The sequence below is a fragment of the Aspergillus aculeatinus genome (genome assembly GCF_003184765.1).
Source record: "Aspergillus aculeatinus CBS 121060 unplaced genomic scaffold BO66scaffold_50, whole genome shotgun sequence".
Classification (NCBI taxonomy): Eukaryota; Fungi; Ascomycota; class Eurotiomycetes; order Eurotiales; family Aspergillaceae; genus Aspergillus; species Aspergillus aculeatinus.
The window spans coordinates 118519-135969 of record NW_020291519.1 but is presented as its reverse complement, the minus strand read 5'-3'; the positions used below and the strand labels follow the sequence as shown (position 1 = coordinate 135969).

Here is a 17451-nt window from a genome sequence, read left to right as displayed (position 1 = left end):
TGCCTCTCCCACGAACATTACCAACCCGCCAACTCCATCTCAACATCGGCTCATACCGTCGACTCCTTGCCCGACTATTTGCGCGAAATTAGATCCGGAGTGCCATCCATCATATCGAAAAAAGGGCGTCATTTAGATGTTGGAGGGGTAGAGCATGACACGGACGGTGGCGCCGAGGGACTTGGGGGGGAGGTTGTGGCGGAACTGAGCGCGGACAACACCGGAGTTGCCTATTCATCGACCGTGTTAGTGGCCTCGTTCCTGAATCACCGCAGCACCTGACTTCTTCTCTCGCTGCGCGGATCTCGACGGTCGTCCTCTTCGCGGATGAGGTTGATTCGTTCACGTACCGTGAGGGCGGGTGACCTTGCCCCAGATGACCCGGATGTTCGAGCCACGGACCTCACGCTTAGCCCGGTAGACGAAAGCGACCTTCTTGCCGAGGTAGAAGTTGGCAGCCTCGGTGTTGGTAACACCGTCGATCTGGATCAGACTATATTTCCCAAGATTGTCAGATTCCCATTGTTTCCGACGTCGATGTTCTGATGAGTGAATCGGTACCTGGTGTTGCAGTTGACAGCACGCTTGGAGCGCTGGAAGCTCAGGTGGCGACCCCTAGTGAAGAAATTCGTATTAACCCGACTGCCCTGATTGTTTCCCATCGCGCTTCAATCCGTCTCGAAATCTTCGGTATAAATTCGACCATAATGATATATCCGGGACATCTTTGCGCGATTCGACGATTCAACGATATATGTGTTGGCAACTTACTTGACGTAGACTAGCAGTCGCAAAGAATCAGGTTAGCTTTTAATTTCTCCAAAGATGAATCTCCCAGCACTGCGCTCCCCTAGTTCCGACTCCATATCCCCATATCAAAACAGTGTGGCGGCATCATATATCCAAAAAAGACCGGAGAGATAGACTCACGTCTGTTACCGTTTTCCGAAGGCATTCTGGCGGCGTTTCTCTGAGCAACAGCGGGCAACGCAAACGAAGTCGAAGGAAGGCAGAAATGACCCGCAAAAAGTCGTCCGGGTTGTCGTGGTTGTCGTCGCTTCAATCGGTTACGGGACGACGCACAAGGCCACAATTTGCGAGGTGTGTTCGGTGCGGCTCGCCCTAACCCCAATTGGGACGCTTAGCGAGTCCGACCGCCCAGGGCAAGGCAAAGTCCCGTGATATGGGGGATAGGATGCAAACGTGCCAAGCCACAGGAGAGCACCCTAGTCTGCTTTCGGCATACTTCGGATAAACTACTTTTTCCAGGATCCGAGAGCTGTACTCCGTTGATGGGACTAGTGGTACTTGTCCGTCCCTCCGTATTCCATCGTCATCATTATCATTCATGATCAGTTTGACATTCTTTCAAACTTCCGCTCCCCACCCGGTTATTTTGCCGCCGGCCTACTGTGGTCCGAAAGACCTGCCCCTCCTCCCCCTCTAGAGTCTTTCCGCCGGTTGATACTCCGTACAGCGGAGGAAGCTCCAGAGCGTCCGGACTCCCAAGCTGACAAAACAGTTTGTTGAATTCTTTCCACCGGTGACGGCAATTGGCCCCATCGGATATCACCAGACTGAAAGTAAGTGATCGGGACATACTAGTTATCCCGCACTTGCTTGCACTTGCTTTTTCCAGACTGCAGGGAGCAGCAGCAGCAGCAGCAACAGCAACAACACCTGGAGTTTCGGCATGCATGAGCTTATCTCCTTGGATTACCCAACAAGGTCCCTTTCCGGTTCCAAGAACAGGTCGCAGTGCCTAGTCAACTGCATCTGGAGCTTTATGGCCTTTTATCTGCTGCTGCCAGGGTAGCGCTACATTTGTCCCCGGTGGATTGGATGTATGGGCCTATGAGGGTATGCGGACTTAAAACGGGGGAGGATGACTTCCTCAAAACCGATCAGACCGGGACACTCATTTGGAAATAAAGCGTACCTTAGCCCCACCAGCAATCGGCAACGAACCTGACATGATGTCCTTTCCCTTCAAGCACGCCATTTCATCTTCAAGATGCTTGCCTCGGGCGTCAGATTCTCAGAAATTAGTATATCCATCGAGGCATCGATGCAAATGCATTAAAGACTGACAGGAACCAAGAGCATGTGGTTCAATAGTGAGGCTGGAATGCAACGGCGATCGAAGTACATCCGTCTCACAGTAGGTGTGATAGGGAGTATAATACTCCGCAAGCCAATCCAGCCCTGACTCGGCATCCTTAGCACCATCTCCGGACTCGACTGGGCCGAAAGTTCGGTTTGATTCACTGTTCCTGCTACACTACGCCCATCTCACGGGAAAATTAAATCCGTATCATCCTTTTCTGGATGACAAATTCGCCGATCTAACCCCACGACGCTGGTCACCGGAGACGCGGATTCAGGAGTCTCACAGTCTCACCTGGTTTACCGCAACCCCCGGCAACCAATAGCCCTTCGCTGCAGCTTCTGGCGCGATCTATACGGTTGCAGTTGTGGAATAGCCTGAACATCGGCTTAATGCATTCTGCTGTTATCAGCACAGTGCTGAAAAACGGTTGAATCTTTCACTAGTATGTAAAATGGGGATTGAAATTGAGATGAAAAGAGGGGCAGGCGCAAGCTTTATGTAGGCGGGATTCTCTCGGATTGTATCCCCACCATGTTGTCCTGTAACATACCGGATGAGTAGGTAGATTGCCATGACCTTGTCCTGTGGTTGGGATGCGCCGGGTTGAATACGATCCATTGTTCCCTATCTTAGCAGGACAGGTCCCCCTTAGGATTGAAGCTGACCTGCATGGCTGGAAGCTCCACACGGTCTTCATCCAACGCCCCGCCGATATACATTTCATGTACGACGACGGGATCCGGGAGGAAGCTCTCGTAACCCCATGCTCCTCAGTTCATAAGGGATACGAGTAGAAACAAAGAGGCATGTCAGATCGGAGTTGGAGGGGGTCAAACGAACTATTGGATCATGGTGAACGCGGGGTGTGTCCCATGTGACTCCAAGATGTGCTTTCTATTCGAGCTTCATCCGCCTCCGGGTATGAGATTTTGAGAGGAGGGTCAATCATTCCCCAGATTCATCCAAATGGGCTGAGAGCATGGCTTTTTGTTTTTTTTTTGTTGTCTCTGGTGGTAGAGCTATAATAGCGCTGATGGGGCTTCTGAGCGGAACGGTCGGGAATTTTTATTATAGTATCTCTGTAGTTATTCGTCCATCAACTTCAGAGTATGTTTCTGTTACCAAGCAATGATATAATCTCGAGAGTCATTGCTACAGGGTGGGAACTGAACCGGAGCGGGAGGTTGGTTGGAACAGATGGGATCAATCAACTATAAAGCGGACAGAATTTCCTACTCCAAGGAGATGCGCTCGAGAAGAGAATCTACCGAACTACGACGATCTTTCATGTCCGAAAGTAAGACGGAGAGAATTAATTGAGCAGAAGAGAAGAAGAAGAATAATCAATCAATCAAATCAATCAATTCCTGAAATTGAATTGAATTGAATAGTAATTTACCTTACAGTCTTCTCACCCTCACCCTCACCCTCACCCTCACGGGGTCCCGCGGCAGCGCAGCATCGACGTAGTGGAAAGAACAAGTGCCCCACCCGGGCTCGATTGCTTTGCGCCCGCCCACCTTTGCGCTTGTTCCAGCAAGAAGCAGAGCAGAACAGCAGCAGCTCCCCCTCCGGCCATCTTACGCTACTCCCGTCGAGCCCTCACGCTCTTAAAAAGTACTTGCTCCGCCGGACTTGTTGGGAAATTTCCCTTAAACCCTTTGATTCAGTTTTCCTACCTCTTCTCTTCTCTCTTCTCCTCTCTCTCTCTCTCTCTCTCTCTCTCTATCTGTGATTTATTTACCCTACCTACCCCCTCCCATCCTAAACCGACTCAACAACCCCCACCATCCAAAGAACAATGGCCAGCACGATAGCCCGCACTGAGGAACGCCAGAGCGCTGGGTGAGTAAAGTAGTAGTACTAGTTACTGCGAGTCTGCGACCTTCCCTCGCTGACATCACACCCCTCCTTCCTCTCTTTTTCCCCCTCCTCCATTTCCTCCGTTCCCTCCTTGTCCACCGCCCAAGTACTATCACTGCTACGTGAACTTCACCCACCACCACCACTACCACTTCTTACCACCGGGCCGGTTGCCAAACACTCATCTACGAGCCCGCCCCGCTTCCACCATTCCCCTCTCCTAATTCCGCGATCGCGTTCTCTACCAATTCGTGATCAAGATCAAAGATTCCGTTGAATTTGCCCACTTCTGTCTTTTTTCTGCCGTTTCCTAGTTCCATTTGATTTTCTCAGATCGACATACATCACATCCTTGCAATCATCAGTCAATCCTTGCCGACTTGAGAAGCTAATATGGATTTCCAACGCAGCACCGCCGAACTCAAAGATGACACCGTCATTGTAGTACTAGGTGCATCCGGAGATCTTGCGAAGAAGAAGACTGTGAGTCACTCCGTGTGCGGGAGAGCACAACTGATACAGATGCTGTATCGAAAGACAGACATTGAAGCTGACAATTATTGTAGTTCCCCGCGCTCTTCGGCCTCGTATGTTGATAATGACCAATTTCAAGGTTGTCCTCGAAATTGTCCCCCGATACTAACCGCACCTGTAGTACCGCAACAAGTTCCTGCCCAAGGGCATCAAGATCGTCGGCTATGCCCGGACAAACATGGATCACGAAGAATACCTGAGACGTGTGCGCTCATACATCAAGACTCCCACCAAGGAAATCGAAGAGCAACTGGATAGCTTCTGCCAGTTCTGCAGCTACATCTCCGGCCAGTACGACAAGGATGACTCGTTCATTAACCTCAACAAGCACCTCGAGGAGGTGGAGAAGGGCCAGAAGGAGCAGAACAGAATCTTCTACATGGCGCTTCCCCCCAGTGTCTTCACCACCGTCTCCGACCAGCTGAAGCGCAACTGCTACCCTAAGAGCGGCGTTGCTCGCATCATCGTGAGTCACCCCCCATGCCACAATCGTGACCGGCGAACCACCACTCACATGTTTCGTGTTGTACTATAGGTTGAGAAGCCCTTCGGTAAGGACCTGCAGAGCTCGCGCGACCTCCAGAAGGCCCTCGACCCCAACTGGAAGGAGGAGGAGATCTTCCGTATCGACCACTACCTGGGTAAGGAGATGGTCAAGAACATCCTCATCATGCGCTTCGGAAACGAATTCTTCAACGCCACCTGGAACCGCCACCACATCGATAACGTTCAGGTATGATGTTCTGCGGGTTTCGCCGGTCTTTGTCAGTCGCTAAGATTCTGCGGTTTAGATCACTTTCAAGGAGCCTTTCGGCACTGAGGGTCGTGGCGGTTACTTCGATGAGTTCGGTATCATCCGTGATGTCATGCAAAACCACCTGCTGCAGGTCTTGACCCTGCTTGCCATGGAGCGCCCTATCTCCTTCTCTGCTGAGGATATCCGTGACGAGAAGGTAAGCGTCTTTCTCACTCGCATCGGATTCCATGACTGATTTCATCTCAGGTCCGTGTTCTCCGTGCGATGGACGCCATTGAGCCCAAGAACGTCATCATCGGTCAGTACGGAAAGTCGCTGGACGGCAGCAAGCCCGCCTACAAGGAGGATGAGACCGTCCCCCAGGACTCTCGTTGCCCCACCTTCTGCGCCATGGTTGCCTACATCAAGAATGAGAGATGGGATGGTGTTCCTTTCATCCTGAAGGCCGGAAAAGGTACGCCCGTATTGGTAGCATGTGTCCGATTCTCGAGCTGGTATATTGACTTTGTGCAGCCCTGAACGAGCAGAAGACCGAGATCCGTATCCAGTTCCGTGACGTCACGTCTGGAATCTTCAAGGACATTCCCCGCAACGAGCTCGTTATCCGTGTCCAGCCCAACGAGTCCGTCTACATCAAGATGAACTCCAAGTTGCCCGGTCTGTCCATGCAGACTGTGGTGACCGAGCTCGACCTCACCTACCGCCGCCGCTTCTCCGACCTCAAGATCCCCGAGGCCTACGAGTCCCTGATCCTCGACGCCCTGAAGGGCGACCACTCCAACTTCGTCCGTGACGATGAATTGGACGCCAGCTGGAGAATCTTCACCCCTCTTCTGCACTACCTTGACGACAACAAGGAGATTATCCCCATGGAATACCCCTACGGTATGTGTACACCTTGAATCGGTAAATTCCCCGTGCGATCACTGACAGTTGATTCAGGGTCCCGTGGACCTGCGGTTCTGGATGACTTCACGGCCTCTTTCGGCTACAAGTTCAGCGATGCCGCTGGCTACCAGTGGCCCTTGACCTCTACCCCCAACCGGTTGTAATTGATGGCATAGCCATCAGGACACGCTGAAGGTGGGAGTGGGGCCTCACGAACGAAGTAAAATGTCAGACTAAGTTATGAAAAAATGTTAATGCTATGGGGCGAGATCTACGGCAAGACCGGACATGTGGGTTGATATGACAGGAATGCAAGCTTCACGGTACTGTTCATCGGTCGGTCGGGCAATGACTGGAGTTACTGTTTACCACCCCTCCTATTTCTTTAGAAACGAATGCAGAGCACGTTACGAACCATATGAGTCTGGTCTGGTCATGGTGTGGTGTTTAGAGGTGGTGTAGGTCGGATCAGGTTGGCTGTCGCAGAATCGTAGGAATGCTGGCGGAAGGTAATAGAGTGAATTCCCGCAGCCCATCCAGGTTCTAGAACCAAGCTGTACGGATGCATATCTCCTGGCAGGCAGACCACATACCACGCTTCGGATAGCTAAGCGAACGGAATCATTCATTGCCTAACTGGGCAATTGAGCGGCGGCAAGGGAGCATCCTGCGAAGCTGAGGTCTGTAGATGTTCCCCTCCCAGTCTTCCGCACTCTTCCGCCCAACAATTCCTGCAACCACCGGGTTCAAGGCTCATGGGAATCGAGCCGTTCCTGAGATGACTCTCCGAGATGGACCCTGGAACGGCGAAGGTAAACCCCACTATGGTATGAGGATCATAATTTAACGCAGCTGTCAATCGTCCTGATGGTTGAGCCCTTAACCAAGAAGGGTTAAGGCCTGTTATTTCAGATTCTATGTCGTGTAGGGAGAGAAGGGGATACCCGGAGGATGCCCAGCGGGTGCCCAGCGGGTGCCCAGGCCTCCAGGGGTGCAATCTAATCCCTCCAGGTCGCGTGCCTTGCTCTGCTCTGGGGGGCCTGGCAGTTCGTAGGATATGTATATGAATAGTAGCAGCAGTGGGTCTCTTCAGACCAGACCAGACCAGACCACCCACCACGACGGGCCGGGGGCCCGCATGCGTCGTCTTTGGCTGTCCTGCCGCTGCCGCGTCGTCTTTCTTGCTTGCCCTTCACAGCCCGGGGGGGCTTCTTCTTCGTCTTCTATCCCCTTCTCCTTCTCTTTTTTCCTTTTCCTTTTCCTTTTCTCTCTCTTGTCCTCTCTCATCTTGGCCCTTTTCTTCTCTCCCTTTTTCTTCGCGATCTCGATGCTTTTCAGCCAAACTCGAATCCATCACACTCCCACAGAACTGAATTTTCATTGACCGCAGGCATATCGCGCATTAAACTACGACCCTCTTTTCCCCGCAGCTATACTCCGTACCTGCTACATTTTTGCCGGAGCTCCGCACTTGGAATACCACCAAGTACGAAACCCTTTCCGGCTATTTTTAAAAACGACCAAAAACCGTGCGACAACCAACCTCACTTCCCCCAACCACTGCCTTCTTTTTTTTAATTGATTCGCCCTAAACCTCTGTGCTTCTTTCGATCAATTGTTCCAGCCTCGAAGGATATATATTCACCACGCGCGACAGTTTGGGGAGCCTGTTGACGACATTGTCCTCGGCCCGATCTCAGGCACGGAGTGAGTTGAGTGAGCGGGCGAACCAACGCTGGTTAATGGAAAGCGTTACCATTAGTGGAGCACCGGGGCGTCACAGTGCATGCGCGCGATTCAGATTCGCAGGATGCCTCAAGCTGCAAGATGGGTGGGTTCTCCCTCAATCCGAGGACGAAGAGAATGGGTGCGCATGGTGCTTTTGACTTTCAGTCTGCTGGGTTTGCAGTGAGTGTTTCCCCCCCCCCCCCTTCCCCTAAAGAACCGTTCTCCGCCATTTCTGCCCGCTCGGGAGAAGGAATACAGCAACAGCAATCCATCTGACTTGCTTCTTGTCGCTCGCAGGTTTACATGGGGCATTGAGATGACATGTACGTGATTTTTTGGGGGGGGGGGGGCAAAAACCTTCGCAAGCGTTTCTAACTCGTTCGTGCGACTTAAGATTGCACGCCCTATCTGCTTCAGCTCGGCCTCACAAAGTCTAAGACGTCGCTGGTCTGGATTGCTGGTCCGCTTTCCGGGCTGATCATACAGCCGCTTATTGGTGTGATCGCTGACCGGTCTCGCTTGAAATGGGGTCGGCGGAGACCATTCATGCTCGTGGGATCGGTGGTGGTCGCAATGTGCCTACTGCTGTTGGGGTGGACAACGGAGATTGTCAGGATGTTCGTCAAAGATGCCGAGAAGGTACCTGCTTTGCTCCTGTTTTTTGGGTGGCATTCGACGGCTTAACATCTTCCTAGGCCAAAAGCACTACTATCGCCATTGCCGTTCTGAGCATCTACGCGGTAGATTTTGCAATCAATGTTGGTATGTGCTGACTTACCCTGCATCGAGCTTTCCTCGGTTAACCGCAAAGCAGTGCAAGCGTGCTGTCGCAGTCTCATAGTCGATACGTTGCCGATTCCGCTCCAACAAACTGGTTCAGCATGGGGTATGCCTCCTCTCCTTGCACTACTAGGACTGAGAACTAAACCTCAGCAGCAACCCGGATGACGGCCATTGGACAGCTTATAGGTTATGTGATCGGCTCGATTGACACTGTCAAAATCTTTGGGACTGCTTTTGGCGATACGCAATTCAAGCAAATGACGGTCTTTGCTGCGTTATCTCTAATAGCGGCAGTTTCTGTCACATCCTACGCGGTGAAGGAGCGAGTCCTGATCACAGCAAGGTACCTGGAACACAGCACGGTCTCTGAATCGTTACACTTACTGATAACCAAACCTTAGGGACTCCGATGATAAGGCCGGGGCGCTACAGGTGATCTCCCAGTTGTGGAAAACAACAATGGAGCTGCCACCGCGCATTCAAGCGATTTGCTGGGCCCAATTTTGGGCCTGGATTGGTATGGTGCACTTTTGTCTCTGTTTATCAAGATGGTATTCTGATCGGAATGTATAGGCTGGTTCCCGTTTCTGTTCTACAGCACGACATGGGTTGGTGAGACATATTTTCGCTACGAAGTTCCCAAGGATGCGGTACGCCCAAGTGATATGCTAGGAGAGGTCGGTCGTGTCGGCAGTTCATCACTAGTTGTCTTCTCATCCATCACCCTTTTTGGAGCCGTACTTTTGCCGTTCTGCGTACAGCCACCAGACAACAAACGGCCGCGGTTCACACCACGGCCACCTCCCGGAATCGCCTCCCTATTGAAGAAAGTCCCCAGCGTCCGTCCGGACTTGCAGACAACGTGGTTAATCTCGCACATCATGTTTGCCGCCACCATGGTTTTCGCCCCCCTGGCACGATCGCGCGCTTTTGCAACCTTCTTAGTCGCTCTTTGCGGTATCCCCTGGGCCATCAGCTGCTGGGCCCCTTTCGCCTTCATGGGGGTTGAAATCAACAAACTAGCCATGAACCCGTCTCCATCGTCCCGAGTGACCATGATCACGTCTTCGAGCGTTCGTACGGGCGGCTTCGCCGACCGAACAGCCACGGACACGGAAATGGACGTCCTCCGGCTCAACCACCACGATTCAGACAGTGACAGCGACGTGGAGGATGGCGGCTCTAGTGTCCCTTCGACAGGAGAGCTTGCGGGTATTTACCTCGGCGTGCTGAATGTTTACACAACCCTCCCGCAGTTTGTGGGCACATTCATCAGCTGGATCGTGTTCAGTATCTTCGAACCGGGCAGCACCAAGCGCGACGACTCTGCGCAGGAATCGTCTCAGTGGATGAATCTGGATAAGAGCAGACCCAACGCTATCTCGATTTGTCTATTCATCGGCGCCATCAGCGCCCTCGTAGCTGTCGAAGCCACACGACGGATGCGCCACGTGTCATGAGCTCATGATGCCCTCGAGCATTAAAGCGCATCTTCATCCCCCGGCGAAAGATCTCATCCGTCGAAAAAGTGGCAAACCAGGTGAAATCCTGTACAAGGACCTCTCAACGCGGTCGTCACATCTCACACATATACCCACGATTTCATTCTCCAATACCCCCTAATGCATAATGTTTTTATCTTCTTCTACTCTACACATATCGACGCCAAAGCAACCAACCCCGGAATGGCATGCATTGATATATACGCAACGATCTATACGATTATCTATCTCTTACCCCCCCCCCCCCCAACTTTTCCTCCCACTTGTCCAAAGACTTTTTGTTCGCACAACCCACAAATCAACCATATACCTGCGGGACATGAGGTTCGACTGAATCCTTGATGGTCCCATTTTTTGTGCTGTTGCTATATACCGTTCTGTGCATGGACGTCAGTCAGGCTTGGATGACAGACATACTTCACGCCTTAGAGTTTTTGTAATAGATTTTTTTTCTGTCTGGCCTTGTTGATTTAATTTTCTCGACTGGTACTGAAGCTGAAGCTGAAGAATAGAAAAGTATTAATTGGTGTGCTGCTGTTTGTTTCCGAATTTTGAGTCAGGGTAGGGATCTTCGGAGTAGGTTGGTTTTACTGTAAATAACGTGTGCTGTACAGTTAAGAAGTACAGTATCATAGCCCGGTTCTGTCTCAAGTAAGCGGGGGGGGCATGACTTTCACCATCTGGAAACATATTGTGTACTGTACGTAGTAATCATTGAACGGTTAACCGGCATGGGGTCTGAAAAGATGCCCGAGTAAGGTACAACAACAGTACACCTATACTCCCGGTGGAAGGTAAGAAAGCGGTGACGAATTTAGGGCTCAACTAACCACCGCCCCTGAAACAAGACGGCGGCGGAAACGTGGTGTACACCGATTAAGGTCGAAGAAGAGATGCACCAAATTACTCAGTATGATAGTAACGTTGCAAGCCATGTGATTGCTGGAACAAACAAGTACCAAGTATGGTTCTCGCTACAAACAGAATAAGCTAGTCAGTCGTACACAAACTCGGGAATGAATAGCTGAACGCGAGTGGGAGATATCTAGATGCGCGTACAGACAAGACACCTTGGCATCCATCCAGACTCAATAGGATCAATACAAGCAGGAAAGGGATGATGACCCTGGGTATGTAAGCGTAGGAGACAGAGAAAAATACATTAATTAAGAGGGTGTTTGTTTGTATGAACAGGTAAAAACTAAATCACATCAGATGCGCGGCGAGGTATATGTGCGGAAAAGACAGCCAATATAGAAAGACAGTAGCAGAAGGTTAAGGCCGGAAGCATAGCATAACGAAAACGTTATCACGTGTGTTGGCGGATTCTAGGGCTGGTTGGCGGCTTGCATGTTCCCAGTCAGCTCGGCTACTCTGGCCTTGATGCGAGCAGCGCGCGTCTCAAAACCTACAAAGAGATGTTAGAAACTTGCTTGGAAAACGTTACAACTAGCACAAAGGTGACTTACTCTCTTCTTCGCTCGTGTTGTCATCGCTAGTGTAGTCGTTCTCCTTGCGAGCCTCCATCTGGGCGGCTCTCTCGGCGGCATTCTGGCGGATCTGAGCCCAACGGTCGTACGAGGATGGGACCGGCTTGGGGGGAGAGACAGGCTCGTCACCCGGGGCATGCGCCGAAGCATCGGTAAATTCTTCAGAAACAGGGGATTCGGGGACGAAGGCCGGCTGTTCCACTAGAGGGCCTTGATCGAATTGGGAGAATTCCTGGTCGGCAGCGGCTCGCTCTTTCGTGTCGATACGAGAGAGCGCGTCGTACTCGGCTTGGCGGCGAATCTTAGGTTGGTTGTCCGGCGATTCGGGGGCTTTAGAAGTCGGCACAGGAGCTTGAGCATCGGGAGCAATCTCGGGTTCCTTCTTCTGGACAACAGGCTCCACATCAGGTTTCGGGGCCTCTACATTGGCCTTGGTAATCTCTGCAGCTGGCGCCAGCGGTACAGGCTTCTTCTTCAACGTATTGTTATTTGCTGGGCGGATAGGATGCTCCTGGGCTGCTCTCGCCCTATCCTCGAGGGCAGCACGAGCTGCTGCAACAGCCGAGCCTCCAGCGGGAGCGATCTTCACTGGGGGCTTGGGTTCAGGCTCGCTCTTCTTTTTGATCGTCCCGAACATGTTCTTGAACCCGGTGTTGCCCGTCTTCTTCTTGAGCTTCTGCCTGGATTCATCTGAATCCATTGATTGCTTGGGAAGAGACTCTGTCGTCGACAGATCAGCCGCAGCACTGGTGCTACCATTCCGACTAGCGTTGGGAGTAGAGTCGCTAGCAGGAATCTCTTTTCTGGGTACTGCGGGTTTGGGGGAGCTGGCCGGGGTGTCCTTGGGCAGAGGCGGGGGCGCCTGCCGAGTGGTGCTCGGCGCTAGCGATGTCGGAGTGCTGGGCTGGTCATCTGTTGATTCCTTCACGTCGTCTGCCAAGGAACCTGTGCCCGCACGGCTGTTGCTCAGGTAGGCGCTGCGGTAAGTATTCTTGTCATAATTGGTCGCCCATTTCATAGCCTGAGATGCCTCATTCATGATCGACGGCTGCAGAGTCATGATGGAGTTCGTCTTGGTGGAATATCGCGCATCTTGGGGCACATTGGTTCTGGCGTTGGCAGCTTCTTGTTCCTCACGGTGTCGCTTTTGAAGGGCAGCGGCAGCCGCCTGGATGCGGGCATGCTGGTCCGGAGCGATACTAGTCTTACTTGTCGGTGCTGTATTATCGGCTCGTTTGTAGGACTCTTCCATCGAGCTGACCTTCTTGGCTGAGGACTTGCGACGCGTAACACCCTTCTTTCGAGTAGAGAAGCCGAAGAACCGCTTCTTCTCGGCAATATATGCACCGGGATCAGGCTCAGGGGCGGCCCCCTTCACTTGTTCTTCCAGCACCAGCCACTTGGCATCTTTGATAATGGTCTCGAGTAACGCGCAGCGTCCGAATACCGCTTTCCGGTTGGTCGGTTCTTCACCCGCCAAGCTACTGATCCAAACCCACCAGAAAGAGTCATCCAGATCCAGAGTAGTGATGCTTGCTAGTTCAGCCGGCTCCGTTAGGGGCTCGTCATTCAAGCTGCGTTTGTGCGACTGCGAGCTCTGAACACGGACCGTAGACAAAGGAGGAAGAATCTTGTCCGGGGGCAACAGCAAAGGGCCACCGGGTCCTTTGAGAGCGGTCTCATCACCAAAGCCTGAGGACATGAAATCCGCCCAGGAAGGGGTGGTGGGCCGGCCCAGATCTCCAGTACCAGACTGGGGAGCGGATTTCAGGCTGCCAAAGTCATTTCTGGGTAGACTGAATTTATTTGCATCGTTGTTGGGATCCGACTCAAGTGCGCCTCCAAAGCCAAAATCTTCAAACCTTGACCACGAGGCTTCATCTCGGGTGGTAGTGTCCGAATCTGTCGCTGCGGACTGATTAGTTGAGGCAATAGATTTCAGTACACGGAGACATTCGTCAGTGAGCGCGCGAACAGGGTCGTCGAAGCCAGCAAATTCCTGCAGGTGCCGGTCACTGTCTCTGTACTCGAAGTTCTTTGCGCGCCGCAGCAGAGCGAAGGGGGTAGGGGAGACTGTGTCAACAATCATCACCACCTTCGTCGTCGAGACCTGAAGAAGAGTGGGAGTCTCCGGCGGATATTCCGTTCCCTGAATCAAGCTCTGCAGAGCAATAGGTAGGGAGGAGATGGAGTTGATCCCACGGGGTTCTGGCGATAAGGAGCGTAGATAGGCGAAAAACAGATGGCTTGTCGCATCCGCCGCGCTGAGGAAGAGTAAGCTTTCAGAGCCCTTGGTTCAATAAATGTCTTCGCAACATACCTGGCCCAGTTCTTGTAGGCGGCTTCGAAGCCACTGCCTGTATCTGCGTGGTCAAAAGCCCACCATCCAGCATAGCGAGACAGTTTGCGGCCACCAAGGCCATTCGATTTACCATGTGCCGCAACAGCAGCGAGCAGGTCGAAGAAGTCGGTGATGATCTTCGCCCGAGCGTCTGAATCAACACTAATCGGGATGAAAGTGGAGAATGCATCGCGAGCGAACTGAGAGTCTATGCATGGTCAGCTGGCCTGATACCGGAGCCAGGGTGCCTCCATCGTCGCACCTTGTTCGCCAACCTTGAATAATTCATAAGCTTCCCAGGTCACGACACCACCTGGGAGTCTGCTCCAACACCATTTCAACACACTACATATGACCTATATCCCTCGAAAGCGAAGAGTAAGAACCAAGTCGCGGTAGTAATCAGGACATTGGTTGAAGCCACTCACGATTGGGTCCGACAGCCGCAGATCTTGTGCCAATGCTTCTCCGTTTACCGGCGAGCCTTTCTCCACGGACTGGTTGAAATAGTTACGGATGAAGGTGCGTGCGGCGCTGGCGTCAGAGCTTGGGCGGAACGGTAGAAGAAGAAAGGGAGTTTGGAGAGCTGTCAAAGAAGAAGGAGGCAAGGATCAGCAAGTCGAAGAATGCACACAGGGGTGGACTAAATTTGGCATGGGAAGCGGGGGTGGATCATCCGCCACAATGGAGGCCTACCTCGTGCTTTCAACTCCTGAGTACATCCGTGCAATAGCTCCTGGACTTCTTCTGGGGCAACTTCGGTTCGCTGCCACGCGTCTGTCCATGTGGGCTTTGCGGGGCCCTGATCTTCTACCTCGGAGGTTTTGGCGTTCTTCTTGGGGGTGTTGGCATCCTTACTGCGAAAAACGCGAGTAAAGAAAGGCATTCTGAACCGACACTTTTTGCGCGCCAGGTTTTCGGCGGGCGGACGACGCGATCCTCAGAGAAAGATAACCGGGGAGTGGGAGGGGAGGTGGTTCGGATAACAATGCCCAACAGCGGAGGCGCAGGAGGGGCGTGTAACCGGGGGTCACTAGCGAGATCCGATAAGAAAAAGTTGCGAAATTAACTAGACGAGCTGATCACGAAGTATGGCTAGCAGGTACACGGTGCAAGATTTGAATGAAGCGGAGGAATGATAGAAAAAAACTGGAGACGCGCGGATTAAGAGGAAAGCGACAACCCCCAAGGGGAGGGACAGTGGATGTAAACAGCGTCCTGAAGTAGCGATTCAGATCAGATAGCTCAATCAATTATCAGCGTCTACAGACTGGTTGAACGAATCGAGCCAAAGCGACCGAAAAGAAGGCGGGAAAAAAATGGCCGAAGGCGATAGATGCAGCAGCAGCAGCAGCAGCAGCGAAGGCCGACCAAGTGTCCAGGAAGGATCGCCTGCAGGGCGGGAAGCAATCAGGTTCGTAAATATGCCACCGCAGCGGCCACTGCAGCCACGATGGAGGAAGTGGGGAGGGTGAATTGCAGTTGTGACCAGTCAGTGGGAAAGACAAGAGGGAAGAAGAAAAAGAAAAGAAGAGAAGAGAGATGCAGTGCGGCGCAAAGCAAAGCAAGAAAAGCGGAAGAGGAGGAGGAGGAGGAGGAGGAGGAAGAGGGAAGGAATGGGCAGATGGAGGAGATGAAGGGACCGCCGGTGATGATGAGGATCGACTGGGGTTGCCGTTTCAGGGGTTGGAAAATAACTAAGTCAGTCACTCAACCTGCAATCGTTGGTTGATACGCCCGCCATCCATGGTTCTGAATCGATGAAGAATCTCGAGCCTCATGCAGTGGCCAATTCCTCTTGCATTAGCAGTTGAAACTATCTTACCAATTAACTTACCGACTCACCGTCTCCGAACGTGGATCTGCCCCGACATGCTTCTACCTACAGTGCACAGGATGGATACAGTTTTAGTGATGCATGAGTTGGATGAAGCACGTCGATTGCCCGGCATATATAACTGACACATTAATTTTTCCTCAGACCCCGATCCCAACTGCAACACAGTTTCCGTCAGAAGGTCAGTAGACGGTAGTACAGCAGCAAATAATCGACATCAGCTGTGATCCATTGGGGGATCAATAGAATTGGACAACAATTCTAGGTTCAATGCCCGATTGATGGTTGTTCAATAATCCTCATAATCCTCATAATCCTCATAATCATCATAATTAAGACGGGTTCTGTGACTGGTCCAGGCGGGAAAACCCAATACTAACCTGGACCTAAACCCGAATGGGAGGCAGTGAAATGATAAGAGGTAAGGTCCGGTGCGATGGCGACGGGAGAGTCGCCGGTGTATCCATGATCCATCCCTTCATCTAGTTACCACTCCAGTCGCTGGCCAGTTGTCCGTACCCTAAAAGCTTTTTTGAGGCTGACCCGAACAAGCAGGCAGGCGGTCAGGCCGGGCCCGGGCCCGGGCCCCTTCTGGACCCCTCGGGGTTCACCAACCAGCCCAGCTTGTTCAACTCCATTCGCCCCGAAGTGAAACCATTCTTCCCCCAACCTTGAAGTGGGATGATGCTTAAGGTAGTAGCGTCGAGACTTTGGTGGTTGTGGGTGAGAATGTCAGTGTTGGCCTGTGAAACCCATCGAATCCTTAGCCCTTTTCAGTGAGGGTCTACCACCGAGCAAGCTGGTGACATGACTCAAGGCAATGAGTGTACTCCGTATTGTAGTAGCAATGACAGTGACAGTCACAGTCAAAGGAAGGAATGGAGGCGGGGATCACAATGAGCTCGGACAGCATCTTATATGAACCTCAGCTGACTGATCGTCGTGTCAGTGAGGGTAAGTAAGTTAGTTAGTTAAGGGTCTAGTTGTCTAGTCTAGTCTACTCGGTAGTCATCTGTCAATCTGGATTCCGGAAGGATCCTATAAATAACTACTCGTAGTAGCTGGAGCCTGGGAGAGCGGGCGGCAGTCGAGAGCCGCCGTTGGCGAGCGGGTAAAACGCCTGGGACTATCTTTAGAATAATCTTCTGCATCACCCGCGTGTTCCTTCCATTCACCTTCCACCCTATCCATTCATCCCGTCATCAACAACATTCAGCTTCATCAGCTTCACCATCATCGTCACTATTGTCCTAATTGTTACCCACTTCTTCTCTCAACTCCAGTTGCTGTTGACTTACCTGGAGCCGCACTCTTTGTTTCCCGAAGGTTGGTTATACCTGAGGCCATCCTTGCATCGGCTGCCTGACTGCCTGGCTTGTCTGGCTGCTGCGGCTGCTGCTGCTGCTTGTCTGGCCTGTTTCTCTTTTACTCTTTCTCTCGTTTTGAGCCACACAAAGCCACTCCCTCCCATTCCCTCCCACTCCCACTTTCCTTTGCGCGCCGCCCCCCCTTTGTCTTTACCGTCACACTGGCTTGTCTCATTCACATCGATATCCACATTAACCCCCCCATCCACTGTTTCCCCCAATTCTCAAACTTAACTCTCTTCTTACTGCAT

At 52.1% G+C, this 17451-nt stretch overlaps 4 protein-coding genes across 4 annotated transcripts; 2 read left to right on the top strand and 2 right to left on the bottom strand.

Moving 5' to 3' along the window:
• Positions 1 to 132: 132 nt before the first annotated feature.
• BO66DRAFT_404674 (60S ribosomal protein eL33) lies at positions 133 to 955 on the bottom strand (the record flags this gene model as incomplete). Its single annotated transcript, XM_025648949.1, has 5 exons — positions 133 to 230; positions 351 to 493; positions 562 to 615; positions 772 to 781; positions 931 to 955. The coding sequence occupies 5 exons, from the start codon at positions 953 to 955 to the stop codon at positions 133 to 135; spliced, it is 330 nt and encodes a 109-aa protein (XP_025500294.1).
• Positions 956 to 3829: 2874 nt separating this feature from the next.
• Positions 3830 to 6567, top strand: BO66DRAFT_394611 (glucose-6-phosphate dehydrogenase). Its single transcript, XM_025648028.1, has 9 exons — positions 3830 to 3955; positions 4384 to 4456; positions 4540 to 4560; positions 4629 to 4973; positions 5043 to 5240; positions 5299 to 5460; positions 5511 to 5718; positions 5778 to 6149; positions 6207 to 6567. The coding sequence occupies exons 1-9, from the start codon at positions 3912 to 3914 to the stop codon at positions 6314 to 6316; spliced, it is 1533 nt and encodes a 510-aa protein (XP_025500293.1). The 5' UTR covers positions 3830 to 3911; the 3' UTR covers positions 6317 to 6567.
• A 1395-nt stretch (positions 6568 to 7962) lies between these two features.
• BO66DRAFT_381319 (putative sucrose transporter) lies at positions 7963 to 10419 on the top strand (the record flags this gene model as incomplete). Its single annotated transcript, XM_025645949.1, has 8 exons — positions 7963 to 8060; positions 8178 to 8203; positions 8275 to 8519; positions 8576 to 8642; positions 8695 to 8766; positions 8817 to 9006; positions 9065 to 9180; positions 9237 to 10419. The coding sequence occupies 8 exons, from the start codon at positions 7963 to 7965 to the stop codon at positions 10121 to 10123; spliced, it is 1701 nt and encodes a 566-aa protein (XP_025500292.1). The 3' UTR covers positions 10124 to 10419.
• A 1074-nt stretch (positions 10420 to 11493) lies between these two features.
• BO66DRAFT_442039 (uncharacterized protein) lies at positions 11494 to 14882 on the bottom strand (the record flags this gene model as incomplete). The annotated part of the gene is made up of 6 exons (XM_025651385.1): positions 11494 to 11573; positions 11635 to 13919; positions 13976 to 14204; positions 14259 to 14352; positions 14425 to 14582; positions 14693 to 14882. 6 exons carry the CDS (start codon positions 14880 to 14882, stop codon positions 11494 to 11496), a joined length of 3036 nt encoding a protein of 1011 aa, XP_025500291.1.
• Between the last annotated feature and the right edge of the window lie 2569 nt (positions 14883 to 17451).